This window comes from Scyliorhinus canicula, chromosome 16, assembly GCF_902713615.1.
Source record: "Scyliorhinus canicula chromosome 16, sScyCan1.1, whole genome shotgun sequence".
In the NCBI taxonomy this organism is placed as follows: Eukaryota; Metazoa; Chordata; class Chondrichthyes; order Carcharhiniformes; family Scyliorhinidae; genus Scyliorhinus; species Scyliorhinus canicula.
Window position 1 is genome coordinate 34,496,402 of NC_052161.1, and position 23,339 is coordinate 34,519,740.

The 23,339-nt window shown below is 45.3% G+C and overlaps 1 protein-coding gene across 1 annotated transcript in view; it reads left to right on the top strand.

The window, feature by feature from the left end:
• The first annotated feature begins 344 nt into the window (after nt 1-344).
• bub3 (BUB3 mitotic checkpoint protein) overlaps nt 345-23,339 on the top strand; it is a 48,594-nt gene continuing 25,599 nt past the window's right edge. Inside the window, exons 1-4 of the mRNA XM_038773958.1 lie at nt 345-500; nt 6,705-6,899; nt 10,206-10,275; nt 11,877-12,028. Coding sequence (XP_038629886.1) covers nt 6,705-6,899; nt 10,206-10,275; nt 11,877-12,028 — 417 coding nt within the window. The 5' untranslated portion in view covers nt 345-500. The remainder of the gene's footprint in view (nt 501-6,704; nt 6,900-10,205; nt 10,276-11,876; nt 12,029-23,339) is intronic.

Genomic DNA, 23,339 nt, shown 5'->3' on the forward strand with positions numbered 1-23,339 from the left:
GTTAATATTGTATATCCACACATTTAGTTGAACTGTGCTGCTCTCCAGAGCTGCGAAACATGACAAAGTTGCATTCTTGCCCCACAGGCAAAACAACACCTTCAATTTGCAGCACTTTGCTTTTGTGTCGAAAAAAAATATAACGTGCATTGTTTTGCAACAATTCTCCTGATTTGCAGTTTCCCCGTTTTAAAGCTCGTTCAAGTTGAAGTTTTCCGGAAGCTTGGAAAGGAATAGACCTGGGTATAGGGGCGAGTCACGTGACGCGCGCCTGTCCGGGCCCCGGGGGGGGGGGGGGCAGAGAGGCGAGGAGCGGAGGTGACATCAACCCAAACACGCGCACAAGCAGCCCCAGATTCAAACTGACCAATCAGGAGTTAGGATTGTTAACGGCGACAGCGGCGGCGCGAGCTGGGCAGCAGCGCCTTCTGGAACAATCAGCCTGCGTTTCAATTCAGTTATTGGTTCAAAATAGAGAGCGAGGAGCACCGGTGGAAGAGGTAGGCAATGGACGGGGTAGGGCTCACTTAGTGCGGCCTCCTCGCGCCTCTGCACCGGCCGATGATCGTGCGCTGGAGGCCGGGGCGATGTCGTGAGAAAGTCCGGCCTGTGCATTCCCCCCTTCATGGAGGTTGCGAGTAGGCCGCAGGCCTGAACTAGCGCATGCGGCTCTGTTTCAACGCGAGCCCGCCCAAGCTCTGCCCCCGCCCCTCAAATTTGAGGGAGCGACAAATGCGCTGCTTTACTGCGATGCGACTCCCACGTTAACGCTTCCGACGAAACAAATGGGTCCGGGGTTTGGGATTTGGTTCGAAATTCAGCGCCAGCATTCAAATCGGTTTGACACGGCGGCCATTTTCATTGCCAGGCGCTGTTCAAATCCAGTTTCTAAAGAGCGATACTTTTCATGGAGCAATCCCTTCAGTATCCCTTTATGCTGTATTTAAAGTTGCTGTATCAATCAGCAGCTGTTACTGGCGACCTTATGGTTAATGCGGTCACCAACACTTCTATAAATGAATAAAAGAGAAGCGTGCAACATATATAAACATTATAATACTCTTTATTGTCACAACTAGGCTTACATTAACACTGCAGTGAAGTTACTGTGAAAAGCCCCTAGTTGCCAAATTCTGGTGTCTCTTCGTGTACACAGGGAGAATTCTGAATGTCCAAATTAGCTAACAGCACCTTTTTCTAGACTTGTGGGAGGAGGGCAGCACGGTGGCGCAGTGGGTTAGCCTTGCTGCCTCACGGCGCCGAGGTCCCAGGTTCGGTCCCGGCTCTGGGTCACTGTCCGTGTGGAGTTTGCACATTCTCCCCGTGTTTGTGTGGGTTTCGTCCCCACAACCCAAAGATGTGCAGGCTAGGTGGATTGACCACGCTAAATTGCCCCTTAATTGGAAAAAATGAATTGGGTACTCTAAATTTTAAAAAAAAAGACTTGTGGGAGGAAACCCACGCAGACACAGCGGGAACATGCAGATTATGCACAGACAGTGACCCAAGCCGGCAATCGAACCTGGGACCCCGGTGCTGTGACGCAGCAGTGCTAATTAGTCTATTAATAGTTCTCTTTTTCTACTGACACAATTTTATGGGTATATAGCATCGCTGCTTGTTTTGCAGACAGACTGGATCACTGGTACACTAGCTTCTGTCCTATTTGACCTCAAGCTAGGTGGGCCCAGATAACAAAGCAAAATAGATTTGAGAATATGTAAACTATCCTAAACTGGTTCACAAAGATGCAGTGCCAAGCATAGACATCGAGTAGAAGAGGTGAACAAAAATTGGTAAAATAAGTGAGTTTTAACGGTGGAGAAAGAGTTGGAGAGGTGCTAGGATGAGTTGAGTACCTGAAGACGTGGCTGCCAACTGAGAAAGTCCTGAAGGCGCATTATCCAAATAGGGGGTCAAAGCCACGGGTGAATTTGAAGCACTTTATTAAACAACAGTTTAAATATGATACATAAGATAGATAGGTAGAAAGAACCTATGGCCTGTAACAAGTGAGAATGTTTTGCTAGTCTCTGAGCAGATGAATGAATGGTGGAAGCAAGGAGATGTTGACCTCCGCAACTGGTGGTGGCATCCCTTCTGCTGTTTTCTGAGCAAACCAAAGTGTTCTGCAGCTCTCCTATCCAAAGAAGACTTCACTTCAGAGTACTTTAAAAAATATATCTTCTTTCTAGAGGCTGTTGGAAATCCCATGCCAATCATTTGTTGGATCCTATTTATCCAATCATTGAATGATGTATAAACTCAGGAAGAGCACCTCCTCTGACCAAAATCATCATGCGGCATCACATCACTTGCTAGGACACTGTTTGAACTTTGCTCATTGGTTTGCGTATTGGTCCCATATCAGGTTTACATAAAAACTAGAAGCAGCAGTAGGCAATTCAGCCCCTTGAGCCTGCTCCACCATTCAATATGATCATGGTTGATCTCATCTCAGCCTCAACCACCTTCCTGCCCACTCCCCATATCCCTTCATCTCTCTACTAATTTATCTCCTCAAATTTGTTTAGTGCTCTGGCATCTACTGCAATCTGTAGATAATTCCACAATTCATGGTGCTTTTAGTGTAGTAATTCCTCCTAATTTCTGTTTTAAATCTACCACCCCAAGCATAAAACTATGGCTTCTCATTCTAGAATGTCCAACAAAGGGAAATGCCCACTCTGTGTCTACCCTTTCAATCCCCTTTAGCAACTCCTATACCTCCAATTGAAGATCTTATTCTTCTAAACTCCAGCGAGTAAATTCATCCAACCAAAATAGATAACCTCTCCCTTACGCATGTTAAATTCCATCTGCTAAATTTTGGTCCACTCACCTAACCTATCATCCATATCTATTTCAAAATTTCTCAATTCCTCATTGTAACTTGCTTTCATCCCAATTTTAGTGCTATTTGCAAATTTGGCTATAGTACATTCTATTCCTGCATCCAAGTCATTAATACAGATTAGTTATTGGTAGAGAGGTTATTCATGAAGGCCCGTCTTCTCCACTTGTCCCTCGCCTGAGGTGTGGTGATCCTTAGGTTAAATCACCCTAGTCAGCTCTATCCCCTCAGAGGGGAAAGTGGCCTATGGTCAACTGGGACTAAGGCAACTTTACCTTTATCGATTGTAAATAGTTGGGGCTTAGTTTGAGGACTGAACTATGTGGCACATCACTAGTTACAGCTTGCCAACCAGAAAAAGACCCATTTATCCCTACTCTTATGCTTTCTGTTGGTTAACCAATCCCCTATCCAATCTAATATATTCTGCCCCCCCTCCCCCAATCCCGTGGGATCTTAACTTGTGTATTAACCTTTTGTGTGGCACCTTATTATATGCCTTTTGGAAGTTCAGATACACTGCATCTTAGAGTTCCAGAATCATATTCTTTCTGGATTTAACAGGCTTACATTGTCCTATGTTTATGAACCCTGATGTCTGCTGTAGGATATTTCATAGTATTTTCATAATCATTTAAAAAAATGATTTTATAAAGTTGTTACAGGATTGAGAATGCAAGGATTTGGAGCAGGATGAATATGCAAGATGCTGCAATGGCTGAAATGGAGACTATGGAGAGGGGTAGGGCTGGAAAATGTTAAAGATACCGATGGATTGAGGCCATGGATGGGTCTGAATAGAGGGATGAGGATTTTAAATTGGGCTTTTGGGACTTGCTGATCACATAAGTTAGTAAGGGTGAAGATGGTGGGCAAGTGGGGTGCGGTATGGGATTTGATACAACAGCAATTTTTGGATTGGCTGTGGTATACGGCGGGTGAGAGAAGGCCGGGTGGGGGGGGGGGGGGGGGGGGTGGGGGGGTGAAGGGAATGCTTTGACAACATGAATGAGTGCATCAAAAGCAGATGATTTGATGCAGAGATAGAGGTTGGTGATATTACAGTGGGTGTTCTTTATGACAGATTATGAGGTTTAGATGCTTGGCCCATTGTATAGGATGTGTTATTACATGGACCAAAACTTTTCCAGGTCTCACTTGAATATTAGTATAGAGAGGCTATGGGCAATCACAAGGTCAAGGATGTAGCTATGGGTCGGGGATCTTCCGTCGTGGGAGTGTTTTGGTGCCATTTACACCCGAAAAATGGGAGCGACTGCCTTCCAGTGAACAACTTTAAAAGAAATTTATTTGAATCCAGACTGGAATTTGTCGTCCAAGGAAAGATAAGTGATAGGATTGAGGGCAGAAGAAATTAAATGACGAAAGGGTAATAATAGAACAAATGTAGAAAGAAAAGATGAACCCAGAATCTGTGTAAATGATCACAATAAAGGGGCAGAGGAATATGGAAAATCTGCTAATATGATAAAATTGCTGGGAAAAGACAGGAAGACCTCAAGTGCACGCAATAACACTGCAATGTGCAAATAGGCCCCCCACCCAACGCACTTACCCATTCAAAGAGCTTTGGTGTATCTTCAAAGATGCGGTGTATCTGAACTTCCAAAAGGCATTATTTTACTTTCAGCATCTGTTGCAATCTAAAAAGCTAATATTAAAGCTTGAACATGGGGCAGCAGGGTAGCATGGTGGTTAGCATAAATGCTTCACAGCTCCAGGGTCCCAGGTTCGATTCCCGGCTGGGTCACTGTCTGTGTGGAGTCTGCACGTCCTCCCCCTGTGTGCGTGGGTTTCCTCCGGGTGCTCCGGTTTCCTCCCACAGTCCAAAGATGTGCGGGTTAGGTGGATTGGCCATGCTAAATTGCCCGTAGTGTCCTAATAAAAAAAAGTAAGGTTAAGGGGGGGTTGTTGGGTTACGGGTATAGGGTGGATACGTGGGTTTGAGTAGGGTGATCATGGCTCGGCACAACATTGAGGGCCGAAGGGCCTGTTCTGTACTGTTCTATGTTCTATGGTAAAGTACATAGGAAGATGAGGTGATATTCCTCAAGTTTGTTTCGAACTTCATTGGAACAGCTCAGGAGAATGGAGGACTGAATGAGATGGAAAATTAAATGACAAACAAATGGAAGCTCGGTAATGATTGTTGATGTAACAACCCATCCATTTGCCTGTGCGTTTTTTAAAAGAAGTATATAATTCTCCAATTTTTACATTTAGTCAGGAAAATACCGCAATGTTTCCAGAGCTAGACACAGTTGCTGCTATTTGGTACTTATATGTTTGATTATGATTCTCCTATCATTACTAGGTTAAATTTTGTGGATGTGTGACAAAGCATAAGATATGTGTTGTACACTACAGTGACAAGAAAGCATCCTTTTGGATGAGGTTTTTAAATTTAAGTTTGTGTAGCTTGGAGAACAAAATGAATTGCAATTATTCGCTTCTACATTTTAAGAATTTGTCTGAATGAGGTGTTACAGGCAGAATTAATTAAATATTTACAGCACTGAAATAGTCCTACAGGTCCATTTTGGTGTTGATGCTTCATACAAACCAATTGATATTGCTGTATCCTTTATGACCCTGAGCTGTAAGGTTAGAGATATTTGATTAAGACTATACTAGTAATGTAACTACATTGAACAGGCATGGGTGGTTGCCCCAATAGTTTTGCATTTTCACAGCATATTGGTAATTTAATTTTTCATAGGAATTGGCATTTTTTAAAATATAAATGTTTTTTATTGGGTTTTTGAACAAAGTATATTTACTGTTATGTACACAAGATATATATTGAGAGAGAGAAGAGAAGGGCACACACAAACATACAAAAAAAGATAAATAAAAAATAAAATAACTGATACGATATTACCAGCTCAATAGCAGCAACTCTGTACAATTGGCATTATTATTATTTATAACACAAGTAGGCATCTGTTTGGGGGGGGAAACTGGGGAGGTAGATATACATTTGGGTGCCAGAGAAACAATTATAGAGGGCAATACGCGAATGTGTCTGGTGTTGATGTTGTCACTTGCTTCTCCCAGAAGGATTTCACTGCTGTTGTCGTCTCGCGTTCACCTCCGCTTCAGCCATTCGTCCTGTCTTTCACCTGGCTTTTCCTTGCTCTGTTCCGGTAGATGCCAAGTTCATTATCGTTTCCCGTGCCCTCCTTCCCACTATCATTCCCCGGCATCCCCCCCACCTCTCTGGTTCTCCTCTATTGTTCCCTGTCTCTTTACTCTCTCTCTCCTCCTCCTCTGGTTCTTTCCTCTTAGGTTTAGCTGTCTCTCTCCTCCTCCTCTCCCCCCCCCCCCCCCCCCCCCCCCCCCCGGTCCCCCCAACCCCCCTCCCGGTCTATCCCTCCCTCATGCCTTGGCTACTTTTCCCTGATTCTTGGCTTCCTGGCTATTCTTCTGCTTGTTCGTTGGCAAACAGGTCCCGGAACAATTGGGTGAATGGCTCCCACGTTCTGTGGAAGCCGTCGTCTGACCCTCGGATGGCAAATTTGATTTTCTCCATTTGGAGAGATGGAATTGGCATTTATTAAGCATGATTCAGCTTTTATTTTCACCGCTCTGACAGTTGATTGGTTTTGTGTAAGGGAGCCATTTCAGTTGATCATTACTGAATTTTATTATTGGAAAAAAAGAGGACTCTATACTCATGTTTAAGAGAAAGGTACAGTAGTCATTCAGGAATTGTTATTGGTGGTTATAAAAAATCAATCCACTCTCCTAGTTCTCTGATCTCTGTTTTAAGTTTATCAGTCAATTATTACTACAGATCTTACTGAAATATTATTTTACTTATTTTCAGATGACTGGCTCAAATGAATTCAAACTAAATCAGTGCCCTGAAGATGGGATCTCTGCCATTAAGTTCAGTCCAAACACCTCTCAGTTTCTGTTGGTGTCATCCTGGGACTGTACGGTCCGTTTATATGACATCACGTCAAATAACATGCGACTCAAGTACCAGCATTCAGCAGCTGTCCTGGACTGCGCTTTTCATGTAAGAAGCTATTTATTTTGCGGTTACAGTTACCAGAGTTGAAAAATGTTTTATACAGTAGCGATTTGAATATTTGTTTTGAGTAGCTGAATAATATTGCCACTTGGACTTCATAAGATATAGGAGCAGAATTAGGCTGTTTGATACATAGTCTGTGTGTTGTTACTCGTGTCTTAATAAAGCTCGTAGTCTCAAATGTGGAGAAGATGCTTTATTGTGAGTTCGTTCTCTCTTCAGAGCTGTTTCCTAAGGTTACCTTCAGTGTTCCTAGCTGGTGTGGGTGTATGTGTCCTGCCCCAAGTTCTGCCCTCTGTGAAGTGTGTCCTCACTTCCTGTCCCCGTCTATTTATATGGCTCTCCCGTGCCCCCTCTAGTGTTTGCTCAGTTGTATTGCATCTAGTTAACTTGTGATCACCACATCCCCCTTTTTCTCTTTACATATTTTCTGTACATCGTTAAAGAAAATTGTACATCCTGTCCCGGTGTATTTATAGCTCTCCCTCTGGTGTTTGCTCAGTTGTTTTGTATCTAGTAAATCTACGATCACCACAGTCTGTTCCGCCATTCGATCATGGCTGATCTCATCCTGGCCTTAACTCCACAGTCTTGCCCATTCTTCATGATCCTTCAACCCATTAACAATTAAAAATCTGTCTAACTCCTCCTTAAATTTACTCACTGTCCCAGCATCCACCACCCTCTGGGGTAGTGAATTACACAAAATCATAACCCTTTGGGAGAAGGAGTATCACCTCAACCCTGTTTTAAGTTTGCTACCTCTTATCCTAAGACTATAACCTCATTCTAGAATGCCCTACAAGAGGAAGCATCTTCATCTTCATGCTCAAACATCACCCAAAATCAGCACTAGCCTAAAGCAACTATTTGTATATCATGTCCCAAATAGAAACGTATGCCTATAGATTTGCAATACTTTGTCCATTTATGTTCACAAAACTAAAATCTGCTCTTATCTGTTTGATAATCCTATTTTAATTTTGCTGCTTCTAATTTATTCATTTTTTCTTCCCTCCTGTTTTCCTTTATCCGGCTTTGTGTGTTTTCTCTTCTGCCATGTTAATTTAATTTCTCCCCAATGCTCTTCCAATATGAGCACATTCACCTCAGCTTTGTGTTGCTCCAGTCCAGGCCATCACGATGCCAATATTGTAGGAACCTAAATCCTCCTTTCCCAAATTTCTCTGGCCAAAAATGTGAATTGTTCATCTTATTATTCCTGTATAGATAATAATGTATGTCAGGAGTTATCATCATTTATTACCCATAGGATAATGTATCTCATCAAAGAATTGAGTACAAAAGAATCTGCTAATATTCCTGTACTGTACAAAGGGAAATATGCTGCCTTTTTTGGATGAGACTTTAATTGGAGGCTCTCTGCTCTTTCAGGTGGGCATAAAATGTCCCACAACGTGATGTTCATATCACTATTTATCCCTCAATCAGCACCAAAAGCATAGTATCTGGCCATCCTGGTGACACTTTAAAACAAAAAGTTACTTTATTGGCTGAAAAATGCTTTGGGGTTTTAAGAATGTGGAAAACATACAAGTGCAATTTTTCATTTTGTAGTTACATATGCTTCCTCTCCAGGGCCTCAGTTCTATTTCTTTTGTGGAATGTGTCCCAATATGAATCAAAATGTCTTCTGTTGCCATCTCAAATCTTTTGCACGCCATTCTTTTTTCTTTAACCCTTGAACCTGAAAGGCCGTATACCATTCATGATGCTTAATTGCAGCTACAAAACATGCGTTTGCTCCCCTAACAGGAATGTGCACAATCTCTAACGCATGTATGTGTTTACGAAGTCATCATACTTCATGTACAATATATTTATGGGTTCTGACTAACGCACCAGAAAGTCTTTATATAAATTTGGGATTTGTACGGTTTTTGCATTCTGCTATATTTAAACACTTGGATTATTAGAACACATAGAACAGTACAGCACAGAACAGGCCCTTCGGCCCTCAATGTTGTGCCGAGCCATGATCACCCTACTCAAACCCACGTATCCACCCTATACCCATAACCCAACAACCCCCCCCCCCCCCCTAACCTTACTTTTATTAGGACACGATGTATATCTAATCATTGTAAATAATGTCAGCTATTATCCTGTTCACCGTACAGCCATCCTGCTAATCCGTTTTCATTCAGTGCATATTTATGGTGTATAACTTAACTGCCGTGCAAAATAGTTACATGTATCAATATTGGACGTGATTTGCTGTTTATTTCACAATTGAAAAGCTAACCTAAATCCTTCTGCAATTCTTTTGCTGTACTGTCTGTCTCTAGTGACAAAAATGGGGCAGTCATTAAATTGACAACATACGTTGGTTTTGGTGGTCTTGAGGATTATGCATATAGTTTTTATAAGGTAGAATACAAAAATGGGCAATATGAAAAAGAGTCTGCTTATCATTTCAATAAAATCTTGGCCAATCTTCTATCCCAACTCTACTTTAATTTTCTTCCCACCCAAAAATGTATCAACCTCTGTCCTGAATATACTTAACAATTGAGCTTCCACCACACTCTGAAGTAGAGAATTTCAAAGCTCTGAGTAAAAACATTACTCCTCATCCCTTATCTTGAGACTGTGACCTCGTGTCCTGGATCTCAGCATTTATCTTGGGTGTAAAATAAACTAATTTAAGCTGCTTATGGTTCAAACTCCTGTATGCACTTGGATGTCACAGGTTTGTTCTTATTTTTTTTCTTTTTCCCTCTCCTCATTGAGTGTTAGGTCTCTGTTTGCTGTGCTGCAAAGTCTATTTTAGAACATTTATTCTCATAAGGGATTAAATTAATCTCTGGGCTGCTCTAGTAAACTGCCAGATGACCAGTGTGACCCTAAGATGGACCTTGTCGCAGATCATACAGCTTTTAGTAATATGTGGAGCAGAGGGTGAAGCACCGCTGTACTTGACACATGATTTTAAGCTGAGAATCCTTTGTGTTTCTTGGCCAATTATTTTGTAGCACTTGGAACAGTAATTATATTAATCACTTTTTTGAATTCTTAAATTCATGACTTGGGAATGAGCGATCCAAATTACAATTTCAAGGATGAAGTGCAAATTTTCAATTAATTCTTTACAGAATGTGGTAGCTTATAGCTATTCCATCATGTATTGTTTTGATAGTCAAGGATTGTTTATTTTGAGGCATACTTTTAAAAGTGCCAGTATCACTGCTTCATTGTAAATATTGATATATATTGGTCCATAGTAAGCTATGTACTAACAGTGTTTGATTCTCCATTTGCTCCCAATAGGACCCGACTCATTCATGGAGTGGCGGATTGGACCTTTCACTGAAAATGCGTGATTTAAACACAGATCAGGGTGAGAATTGCTTGTATTAAACATGCTGTGTAAGTAGATGAATGATGTTCTTGGAAGCATAATTTAGTTTATATATTTCTAAGTTTGTGAAGATAGCTTTAGTTCAAAGGAATTATTTCATTGCACCTATTGCTTGAGACTGTTTCAGTGATCTACCAAGTCTGGCAGCAGAGAATATTAAACTAGCAAATTTAAAAGCCTGCCTCCTGTTGTTTGTTTTTAACATAGCCTGATATGATGCTCTAATATCTATTTTCCTCAAACAGTCTGTGCAGATGTTTATCTTGTGTGTGAGCAATAGTCCTAATCTTTCATGCCCATTCTGTTCCTTTATCCCTTTATTTCTTCTTTTAACCAATGTTGACATTGTCTCTGTATTAATAACTAACTCTGATTGTGTGTTGCACAGTCTCAAACTCTACATAAAATGTTCTCTTTATCCTCAATAGCTTGTAATTACTCATCTATGTCCCATTATTGTAAACTTCTTAACCTCATTCCGATCCTTTCATTATTTTAAACCCCTCTGCTATTCCCTCTTGTCTTTGATTTAGAATTTGATTTTCTTAATCTAATGGGAATGTTTCCTGAATGTCTTCTGTGTTGATTGAAGAACTACTGAGGAGTGTTAAAAGTGGGGAAATATTCAGGTTATGCTGAAGGAGAAGTAAGTTGAAGGGTGAACCAACACATCTGATTTTTGAGGCAAAACCCTGAAGATGGGTTGCATTGCAATCTCTTGGGTGTGGTGGAGTGTATCATGACTTCTTTCTGGTCTGAGGGTTGTGCTTTGGAGGAGGATAGTCCTAGATTGACTCTTGCATTGGTTTGAACCTCTTTCCAACTCCTGCCCCTGGTTTACACTGTAGGCACTCTCCATTATTGACACTGAAGTAGCTTACGGCAACAAAATTCATTGTTTTTAAATAGGTTTGGTAGTTAAAAATCTCATCAGATTATAATTTAAATGAAAATGGAGGATTACTTTGAGGAAGAAGTATTTAGACCAGAGGTGTTCCATTTTCAGCTAATGAGCTTTGAAGTTGCCAAATGGCGCAAGATTACATTACAATTCCTGCTTGCTGCCTTGTTCTATTTGATGTGAGCTTTGAGTCATGGGCAGAGTTTTTATAAAGTTGAGGGGGTGCATAAATATGAATGAGCGTTTAAGTTTCAGTATTCATCAACTTTGAAAAGTGAAAATTTGTGCCAGTTTAGACCTTTTCTGGGATTCAAGACTCCATGATATACATCTATGTAGGCTATGAACTGGACACATCCACTTTTTGAAGGGTATATCTGAAGAGCCTTCCTGCTGGTAGTTATACTATGGTAAATACGCCACACATTACTCCTATAAGGCATAAGGCTGGTTTAGCATAGGGATAAATTGCTGGCTTTGAAAACAGACCAAGGCAGGCCAACAGCATGGTTCAATTCCCGTACCAGCCTCCCCGAACAGGCGCCGGAATGTGGCAACTAGCGGCTTTTCACAGTAACTTCATTTGAAGCCTACTTGTGACAATAAGCAATTTTCATTTCAAGCAGCCTGTTTTTCCATGATGTAAGGCATGATTCAGTTAATTTGATCTTTTTTATAGAATCTATTGTGGGTTCGCACGATGCATCAATTCGTTGTGTTGAATACTGTCCGGAAGTGAATGTAATGGTCACAGGAAGTTGGGATCAAACAGTCAAGCTATGGGATCCGAGAACGCCTTGCAATGCTGGAACCTTTGCACAGCCAGAAAGGGTATGCATTAATATTGTTTATAAACAAATGCTCAAAAATTGACGAAACAAATGTACAATTACAATATATTTCTGTAAACGCTATTAGCGTTATTCGCAATGTTAGCTATTATCCAAAAGGTCTATCTTTCAAAGTGCAAGGTAGGATTGGGTAATTATTAACTATTATATATCACTATGTTGTGATCACTGGACTTGTAATTCCCTGAATATGGAAGATAAAAGGATGATTTGATTGATTAAGATTAATTGTTTTAAGTCGATTAAATGATGCCAGAAATCAGTACGCCACGCAAAGGTGGTGGAAAGCATGGAACTCTCTCCCAGAAAATTGTTGAGGCTTTCAAAACTGAGATTGATACATATTTATTTTTTTTTAAAATAATTTTTATTGAAATTTTTCGATACAAACATTTACCCCTATTACATTTTAAATTATAACACCACAAGTCCCCCCTGGAAAAACCTCCCCACGCCCTCCCCCCGCGCGCACCCCCCCCCACCCTCCCTCCCCCCCCCCCTCCGCGCTATCAGTCTAGCAACCAAACCGTTTTTCCCTTTCTGCCGATGGCCTCGGGCAGTCCTTGCCCGCGACCCCCCCGCTGACGTGCTCCCTTCGTTGCTATCCCCCCCCCCTTCCCCCCCCCCCCCCTTTCTCCCCGGGTTGCTGCTGTTTCGGCCTCCGGTTCCTATCTCTGATCCAGAAAGTCAAGGAAGGGCTGCCACCGCCGGAAGAACCCCTGTACCGACCCTCTCAGGGCGAATTTGATTCTTTCCAATTGGATGAAGCTTGCCATGTCGTTTAACCAGGTGTTAACGCTTGGTGGCCTTGTGTCCCTCCACTGAATCAAGATCCTTCTCCGAGCTACCAAGGACGCAAAGGCCAATATTCCGGCCTCCCTTGCCTCCTGTACTCCTGGCTCCACCCCAACCCCAAAAATCGCTAGCCCCCACCCTGGTTTGACCCTGGTTCCCACCACTCTCGATACCGTCCCCGCCACCCCCTCCCAGAACTCTTCCAGTGCCGGACACATCCAGAACATATGTACATGGTTCGCAGGGCTTCCCGAACACCTAACACACCTGTCCTCCCCCCCGAAGAACCGACTCATCCTAGTCCCCGTCATATGGGCTCTGTGCAGCACCTTAAATTGGATGAGGCCCAACCTTGCGCACGACGACGACGAATTGACCCTCTCTAGGGCATCCGCCCATGTCCCATCTTCTATCTGCTCTCCCAGCTCCGCTTCCCACTTGTCTTTCAGCTCCTCTATCGGTACCTCCTCCACCTCCTGCATTATTTTGTAGATGTCCGAGACCTTCCCTTCTCCGACCCAGGCCCCTGACAGCACCCTATCACTCGCCCCTCCATCGGGAAGCAAGGGGAATCCTTCCACCTGTCGTCTGGCAAATGCCTTCACCTGCAGGTATCTAAACGTGTTCCCCGGGGGGAGCTCAAATTTCTCCTCCAGCTCTCCCAGGCTCGCAAACCTCCCCTCTATGAACATGTCCCTCAGTTGCCTGATGCCCGCCCTGTGCCAGCTCTGGAATCCCCCGCCAGTGTTCCCCGGGACAAATCTGTGGTTCCCTCTCAGTGGCGCCGCCATCAGACCCCCCACTTCCCCCCTGTGTCGCCTCCACTGCCCCCAGATTTTAAGGGTGGCCGCCACTACCGGACTCGTGGTATACCTTGTGGGGGGGAGCGGCCATGGTGCCGTTACTAGCGCCCCCAGGCTTGTATTGCCGCAGGACGCCCTCTCCATACGTTTCCAAGCTGCCCCCTCCCCCTCCATCACCCACTTGCGCACCATCGATGCGTTCGCCGCCCAGTAGTATCCGGAAAGATTGGGTAGCGCTAATCCTCCACTGTCCCTACTCCGTTCCAAGAAAATCCTTCTCACTCTAGGGGTGCCATGCGCCCACACATAGCCCATAATGCTGCTAGTTACCTTCTTGAAGAAGGCCCTGGGGAGGAAGATGGGCAAGCACTGGAACAGAAACAAGAACCTCGGGAGGACCGTCATTTTGACTGACTGCACCCTCCCTGCTAGCGACAGCGGTACCATGTCCCACCTCTTGAACTCCTCCTCCATCTGCTCCACCAGCCTTGAAAAGTTCAGCTTGTGGAGGGTCCCCCAGTTCCTTGCCACCTGCACCCCCAAGTACCTGAAGCTCTTTACTGCTCTCCTAAAGGGGAGCCGCCCAATTCCCTCCCCCTGATCTCCCGGGTGTATCACAAAGACCTCACTTTTACCCACATTTAATTTATATCCCGAAAAGTCCCCAAACTCCGCTAGTATTTCCATTACCTCCGGCATTCCCCCTTCCGGATCCGCCACATACAACAACAAATCATCCGCATAGAGTGATACCCGATGCTCCTCCCCTCCCCTTGTCAGTCCTCTCCAACCCCCTGAACCCCTCAGTGCCATCGCCAACGGTTCGATCGCTAATGCAAATAGTAAGGGGGATAGGGGGCATCCCTGCCTGGTACCTCGATGGAGCCCAAAATACTCCGACCTCCTCCCGTTTGTAACCACACTCGCCATCGGGGCCGAATACAGCAGCTTCACCCACTTGATAAATCCCTCCCCAAACCCAAACCGTTCCAGCGTCTCCCACAGGTATTCCCACTCCACCCTATCGAATGCCTTCTCCGCATCCAGTGCTACCACTATCTCAGCCTCCCCCTCCACTGCTGGCATCATAATTACATTCAACAGCCTCCGGACATTTGTATTAAGTTGTCGTCCCTTTACGAAACCCGTCTGGTCCTCATGGATTACCCCTGGCACACAATCCTCTATTCTGGTTGCCAGGACCTTTGCCAACAGTTTGGCATCTACATTCAAGAGGGAGATAGGCCTATAGGACCCGCACTGTACAGGGTCTTTGTCCCGCTTCAGGATCAAGGAGATCAGGGCCTGTGACATTGTCGGGGGCAGAGCCCCCCCCTCTCGCGCCTCATTGAAGGCTCGCACCAGCACTGGACCCACCAAGTCCACATACTTCTTATAAAATTCCACCGGGAACCCATCCGGCCCCGGCGCCTTCCCCGCCTGCATCTGGCCTATCCCTTTAACTAGTTCCTGCAGCTCTATCGGCGCCCCCAGCCCCTCCACCCGTTCCTCCTGGACCTTTGGGAACCTCAATCTATCGAGGAAGTTCTCCATTCCCCCCCCTCCTCCTGGGCGGCTCAGACCGGTACAATTCCCTGTAGAAATCCCTGAAGACCCCGTTCACCTCTTGCCCCTTCTGCACTACGTTCCCTCCCTTCTCTCTCACTCCCCCAATCTCTCTGGCTGCATCTCGCTTGCGCAGCTGGTGTGCTAGCATCCTGCTCGCCTTTTCCCTGTACTCATAGACCGCACCCTGTGCCCTTCTCCATTGCGTCTCCGCCTTCCTAGTGGTCAGTAGGTCAAACTGGGCCTGTAAACTGCGCCGCTCCCTCAACAGCCCCTCCTCTGGTGTCTCCGCATATCTCCTGTCCACTTCTATAAGTTCCCCCACCAGTCTCTCCCTCTCCTGTCTCTCCTTCCTTTCTCTGTGTGCCCTTATGGAGATCAGCTCTCCTCTGATCACTGCTTTCAGGGCCTCCCATACTACCCCCACCTTCACCTCGCCCGTGTCGTTCGTGCCCAGATATCTCTCAATGCCCTTCCGGACCCTTCCGCACACCTCATCGTCCGCCAGCAGCCCCACATCCAGGCGCCACAGCGGGCGCTGGTCCCGTGCTTCCCCCAGTTCTACCTCTACCCAGTGTGGTGCATGGTCCGAAATCGCAATGGCCGAGTACTCCGTGTCCTGCACTCTCGAAATCAGCCCCCTGCTCAGTACAAAAAAGTCTATTCTGGAGTACACCCTGTGGACGTGGGAGAAAAAAGAATACTCCCTCGCCCTTGGCCTGCCAAATCTCCAAGGGTCTACCCCCCCCCATCTGCTCCATGAACCCCCTTAGCACCTCCGCCGCTGCCGGCCTCCTATTCGTCCTGGAACTCGATCTGTCCAGCCCAGGGTCGAGCACTGTGTTGAAGTCCCCCCCCATGATCAGGCCTCCTGCCTCCAGACCCGGAATGAGGCCCAACAGGCGCCTCATAAAACCCGCGTCATCCCAATTCGGGGCATATACATTTACCAGCACCACATTCTCTCCCTGCAGCCTACCCTTCACCATCACGTACCTACCCTCCTTATCTGCTACCACCTGCGCCGCCACGAACGACACCCTCTTTCCCACCAAAATCGCCACCCCCCGGTTCTTTGCGTCCAAGCCTGAGTGGAACACCTGTCCCACCCACCCCCTTCTCAGGCGCACCTGGTCTACTACTCTCAAGTGAGTCTCCTGCAACATTGCCACATCCGCCTGCAGTCCCTTTAGGTGTGAAAAAACCCTTGATCTCTTGACCGGTCCGTTCAGCCCCCTCACATTCCAAGTAATCAACCGGGTCGCGGAGCGACCCGTCCCTTTCCCCTGTCTATTAGCCATGTTCTGTCCCCTGTTCGCCCCGGGTCGACCCTCCCCTTCTGACCCGTTCCCCATGGCGATGGCCCCCCCCCCCCCTCTCCTCCCGTTCTTCCCTTCCCGTCCTCAGCCTTTCCAGCAGCAACCCGGTATCCCCCCCCTAACCCCCCTTCCCTTCCCCCCCCCCCCCGGCTAGGACCCCTCCTAGCCGCAGTGTATCCACCATCGTACTCCCGAGAGTCAGCTGGTTTTCGCTGACCCGGCTGCCCCTGCCACACTCCGACTCCTCCCGATGTGGGGGGGGGGGGGGGGGGGCCTCCCCCCCCCCCCTTGCCATCCCTCTCTGACTCCGCTTCAGCGCGGGAAAAGCCGCCATTGCTGGCCACACCCCACTCTTCTCTCCTCCCCCTTCCTCCGTCCCGCGCGCGGGAAACAGGGGAGAGCCCGCGCTTTCGCCCGGCCACACCCTACCCCGCCATCTTCAATTCCACCCCCGTCCCCATCCACACCGATAACAAAGCCCCCTTAAAACGAGAGGAAGAAAAAAGAGAAAAAGAAAACACGCATAACCCACTTGCTCCCCCCCCCCGTCCCGCCTCCCCAACTTAACAATATAACAATATAAATAACAAATCGCAAATAAATACATAAATACATAACTATGCCTGCATAACTAAATAACTACCCAATAATAACGTACTTAACCAACAGTAACCATAACCCTTAAAGAACAGATCAAAAAACAGTAAAAAAGCCCCCCCTACAACAACAATAATTAAGGGAAGTTGGCAACGGGAAGAGACACACAAAAAGGAACAAAGAAACCCCCCATAACACAAGTTTCAAAGAAACCAAACGATCCATCAACTTTAACCAAGTTCCGACCTGGCCTAAGAAAGACATGGGCCACTTGATCAGTCAAGGGTACTCGGGCGGCCTCGACCGCCGGCGTTCCCAAGTTCTAGTTCAGGTCCAGCTTTTCCTCCCGAACAAAAGTCCATGCCTCCTCTGGGGTCTCAAAGTAATGGTGCTGGTCCTTGTAGGTGACCCACAAGCGCGCTGGCTGCAGCATTCCAAACTTGATCCTTTTTGCGTGCAGCACCGCCTTCGTTCGGTTAAACCGGGCCCGCCGCTTTGCCACCTCCGCACTCCAGTCCTGATATATCCGCACCGTCGAATTCTCCCATTTGCTGCTTTTCTCCCTCTTGGCCCACCTCAGCACTTTCTCCCGATCGCAGAGACGCTGGAACCGCACCAGCACCGCCCTCGGGGGCTCGCTTGCCCTAGGCCGCCTAGCCATGACCCGATATGCTTCTTCCAGCTCCAGGGGCGATGGACCGGCCCCCTCTCCCATCAGGGAGCTCAACATCTCCGCTACATATTTCGGGAGATCAGGCCCCTCCAGGCCTTCTGCTAGGTCCAGGATCCTCAAGTTCTTCCGCCTCATTCACGTGTCCAGCTCCTCAAAGCGGCTCTGCCATTTCAGGTGGAGTGCCTCGTGCACCTCCACCTTTCCCACGAGGACCGTGGCTTCCTCCTCCCTCACCGCCATCTCCTGCTGCAGCTCTCTTATCGACGCCTCTTGGGTCGCCTGGGCCCCCATCAGCCTTGTGGTCGTCGCGTTCATGGACTCTAAGAGTTCCACTTTCAGCTCCGTAAAACACCGGAGGAGAGCGGCCTGCTGCTCCTCCGCCCATTTTCTCCAATCTTCTAGTGCACCACCGGCCGCCATTTTGGTCCTCTTCCCCCGCTTTTTTTGGGGAGCTGCTGCCGCTTTTTTTGTCGCCCCTCTCCGAGTACCGATCATAAAGTTGGTCTCACTCTCCTCAGGGAGCCTTCCCCCACCGGGATTCGTCTTTACAGTACCGTCGGGGCCCTCCAATCGGCCCTTAAACACCTTTGTCGCAGGAGCTGCCAAATGTGCGACTTAGCTGGTCATAGCCGCAACCGGAAGTCTTGATACATATTTATAAGGCAAGGATATGAGAGTTATGGAAGCAAGGCAGGTAGATGCTGTTATATTGAGTAATAGGGTTTTGCAGCACATAACGAGGCCCTTTGGCCCATTGTGTCTGCGCCGGCCATCAAGCACCAATCTTTTCTAAACCCATTTTCCAACAATTGGTCTGTAGGTTTGTATACTATGGCATTTTAAGAGCGCATCTAAATGCTTTTTAAATGTTGTGAGCATTCCCGCCTCAATGGCATTGAGAGAGAGGATCAGCCATGATCATGTTGAATGGCAGAACAGGCTCCCCTGTTTGCCACCCGTTCAGACAGTGCACTCCAGATTCCCACCTCCCTCCTGGGTGAAAATGTTTTTTCTCAAATCCCTTCTAATTCCCCTGACTCTTACCAGAAATCTATGCCCTCTTGTTATTCACCCCTCTTCTAAGGGGAAAAGTTTTTCCCTATCTACTGTATGTCCCTCATAATTGTGTACACCTCAATTATGTCCCCACTCAGCCTTCTCTGCTCCAAGGAAAATAACCCCAGCCTAGCCAGTGGAATGTTGGCACTTATTACAAGGGGGAATGTAATGTAAAGATAGGGAAGGTTTACTGCAGCTGTACAGGGTATTCCTGAAACCACATCTGGAGTACTGTGTATGGTTTTGGTCTCCATATTAGAAAAACAAGAAATAGTTCAGAGAAGATAACTCAACTATTTCCTGGGATGAGCGGCTTGATTATGAAAAAGGGTCGGGCCTAGAGCAGTTGGAGTTCAGAAGAGTGCGAGTGATCTTATTGACGTATATAAGATCCTGAGATGATTTGAGAAGGTAAAGAATGTTTTGATTTGTGGGAGAGACTAGGACCAGAGGACACAGTTTAACCATTTAACCAAAATTAACCATTTAAGACCGAGACGAGAAGAATTTTTTTCTCAAAAAGCAGTGGAGACTGGGTCATTGCATTTATGTGTGGCGGGGTGGAGTTACGCAAATTTTTAATAGGCAAAGGAGTCTCGGGTTATTGGGGAGAGGGAAAGCGAATGGCATCATGGAGTTGGGACCAGAACCAAATTAGCTATGATCTTATTGAATTGCGGAGCAGGCTCAATGGCCTACACCTAAGTCTAAGATTCAGCACCCACTGTCCCAACACAATACGTTGAGCAAAGTCCAACTGAGCAAGAACTGCACCCAAAACCCATTCAACTGAAGGCAAGTTACATAATCTTCCACCCTTTTTTATTCCTTTAATGATATGCATCCTCTGTGCAGGACTGGAGCAAAGCTCAACTTGATTTACTTTGGGGACCACTTACTTTTTTATTTGTGCAGCAATGCAAATGAAATGAGGTCCCCATGGTATTCATGAGATGGGGTCAGACATTCCGAGGGATATGGCAAGAGGAATAAATTGTGGGAGTGACTAAAGGAATGAAAAAAAGCAAGTTTGTTAAAGAGAGATGCAGCTAGTTAGGGGGATTGTTGCAAAGGGTCTGGGATATTGCTGCAGAACATCCCATTCAATTGCACTGGACTATATCACCTGCCTCTCATGGAAAGTTTGTACAGAAAAATGTGTTTGTCCACATGTCGATTACATGTTAACATCCTCAAGGCTCTGCGTGAATAGGAGATGGTGGAACCTGCCAAGATGTTTCCCTTGGTAGACTGTCAAAATAATTGGCAAAATACTTCATCACCAGAACTTTCAAATGAGCACAAAGGCATAGCTTGGTTGGTGGTGGGGAGGACCCCCTGTGTCAGATTCCCCCAGGGCACCTTGGGGCTCACCACTTCTTTTAGTTGTCCTCAAGCTAGCTTCAGTGGGGAAGAGATATTCTTTCTCAAATGTGCCTTTGCAAGAAAGGCTGTGAAGTGATGCATTGTTTTTTGTTAAAGTTCACCCGAGCAGCTGGGAGGGCTGTTCTTGCGTGCACACTGAGATAAACATAAACTGCTGCTGGAGAATGATCAACTTGATGATAGAAGCTCTTTGCCCAGTCCGAAACTTGCTGTGCAGTATAAAGAGCTGTCAGTGATCTAGTCTTGCAGACTGGCATGTTCCAGGATCACATGCTGAGGAACACTGAAGCTTGGGACAACCAACGGTTCTTTAATGCCGAAAGGCCACTCCCACATACTAAACCAACTGACTGGAAACCCTGTAAAACCTTTCGGGCTGTATGCACCAGAAAATGTTTTTACATCCAATGTACTTTGTAAATATAACGTACAATGGCAAATATAGTGAAGTTCCTCAAGAATTATATTGAAATAAATTGATTTGTACTCTACTTTGTCAAATTTGAACTGTCTTGTACTGTACCGTTAGAAATTTTATGAATAAAATATACATTGAAGAAATTAGAAATACTTATAGAATGCAAAAATATGAAATCTGAAGGTTCTGTCAGTGAGGGTTGGGGTATTCCTTATGCCGAAGGGCAGCAGGGCCAAGAACACAATGTGACTGAAGAAAGCTGGATGATCTTGCAAATATGGAGGGATTTATACACAAGATTGTGAATTGCAATGTACAGTTGAGAGCTGGCGTTCCAAACCTCCCTTCTGAGATTTGTAATACCCTAACATTTAACATCTGCTGTGTTCTTAACACTTGCATAGCTGAAATGCTCCAGCCCAGGCAGCATCCTGGTGAATCTGCTCTGCACCCTCTCTCGTGCAATCACATCCTTCCCCTCGTGTGGTGACCAGAACTGCACACTCTAGCTGTGCCCTAACAAGCATTTTATACTGCTCCATCACAATCCCCCCACTCTCTATTGGCTGATGCATAGAATATATCCTATATAGCACCTTGACCACCTTCTGTACCTGTTCTATTACCTTTAGGGATCCAAGGTCCCTCTGGTCTTCTACTTCCTAGCATCTTACTGTTCATTGTGTATTCCCATGCCTTGTTAGTCTCCTCAGATTGCATCATCTCACTTTTTAGGGTTCATTTCCAATTGTCACTGTTCTGCCCATCTGACTAACTCATCTATATTGTCCTGTAATCTCAGGCTTTCCTCCTCGCTATTTACCACACCATTAATTTTTGAGTCATCTGCGAACTGAATGATTATTCTACCTACTTTCACGTCTAGGTCATTAATGTACACTGCAAACTGCAAGGGACCAGGCACTGATCCCAGCAGAACACCACTGGACACATGCTTCCAGTCACTAAATCAACCTTCAACCATCATCCTCTGCGTCTAAGCAAATTTTGAATCCAAATTACCCTGGATGCCATGGGCTCTCACCACCATGACCAGTCCCCCATGCAAGACCCTGCCAAATGCCTTACTGAAGTCCAAGTAGACTACATCGAATGCACTGCCCTCGTCTACACACCTAGTCACCTCTTTGAAAAATGCAATCAAATTTGTGATGTTATTTTCCCCTGAGAAAGTCATGCTGCCTATCCTTGATTAATGCTTGCCTCTCCAAGTGGAGATTAATTCTGTCCTTCTGAAATTTTTCCAATAATTTCCTTACCACAAACAATAAAAATTGGCACATTTAACCTCCTGAACCTGCTGTGCCATTTGATAAGATCATGACTGATTTGATTGTGGCCTCAACACTAATTTCCTGTGTACAACATATAATCTTTGTCCAAAAGAGAAAATGCTGGAAATCTCAGCAGGTCTGGCAGCATCTGTAAGGAGTGAAAAGATCTAACGTTTCAAATCCAGATTACCCTTTGTCAAAGCATCCGCAGTAATTTGGTATAACCTTTGTCTCCTTTACAAAGCAAATCGTAATCTAATTGGTGAAACTGACTAGGGAGGCAGAATTGTAAAGTGCTGTTGATGTTCTATTTTGCTGTTGGAACTTATCTATAAGCCTTTATCAAATAAAGAACACTGGAGTATAATTCCATGTACCTGCATATAAGTTTAGACAAGTGAGCTTTTTCCAGAGTTACCTAATTCTCTTTCAGAAAAGAAAGCCCTGTCTCCTTGGGCTAGATAACTTTGTGAATGAGGGAAAAATCCTGGCAATTTGAAATAAAAACAGAAAATACTGGAAATGCATAGCAAGTTAGTCAACATCTTAAGTTAATGCTATTGGTGCAATATCCAAGAAGGGATACCTAAAACACTAAAGTAATTTTTCTTTGCCTTTTCGCATTCTATAGCCATTTCAATGAGTTGAGGAAAATCTCCATATTGTTGCTTTGTGGGGAGAAACTCAACTTAAGCCCACTGTTATTTTTAAGTAGATTGTATATTTCCAGGCAGCTATGTATTTCCAGGCAGCTGAGTATGCAGATGTGTTGCTAAATTCATGTCTGGGTAGGAAAATTTTAAATGAGGTCTGATATTGTGAGAAATAGAAAAGTATTTTCACTGGAACAAAAAGTATTGCCAACATAGAGTTGCATTTTCATGGTCTTTGGAAATCAAATTTAAATTTGCCAAGTTGTAGTTTATAGGTGAGGTTCAAACGGTGTCGATATAAGGCTTGTATGATAATATAGGTATATCTTGGGTAGTTAAATTCTCACCTTTTAAGCACCGTATTATTACTGTATTATCTACTGGATTATCTACTAAGTGGCTGTGAAGCCACCCCATTACTCTTAGCCTAATTTTTACTAAGGTCTTAGTTTAAAGAAAATAGGTTGTGGTGAATGAGAGTATGATTTATAGCATGTTAGCTTCCAAGAGCTAGTGATGAATCTGTGACAGAATGGAGTGGAACAGACGGGCATTGTCGATGGAGCTGTTTATTGGTTCACTGGGGTTCATTATGGCATCAGGTTTTTTATCTGAGTGAGTAATACTTCTCCTGATGAATGTGTGCACAATAGTAGACTGGCAGAATCTGCATGACCCATCAGCTCTGCCGTTTGATTTATGAGTGTTTAAGAGTTGGGAAGATCAC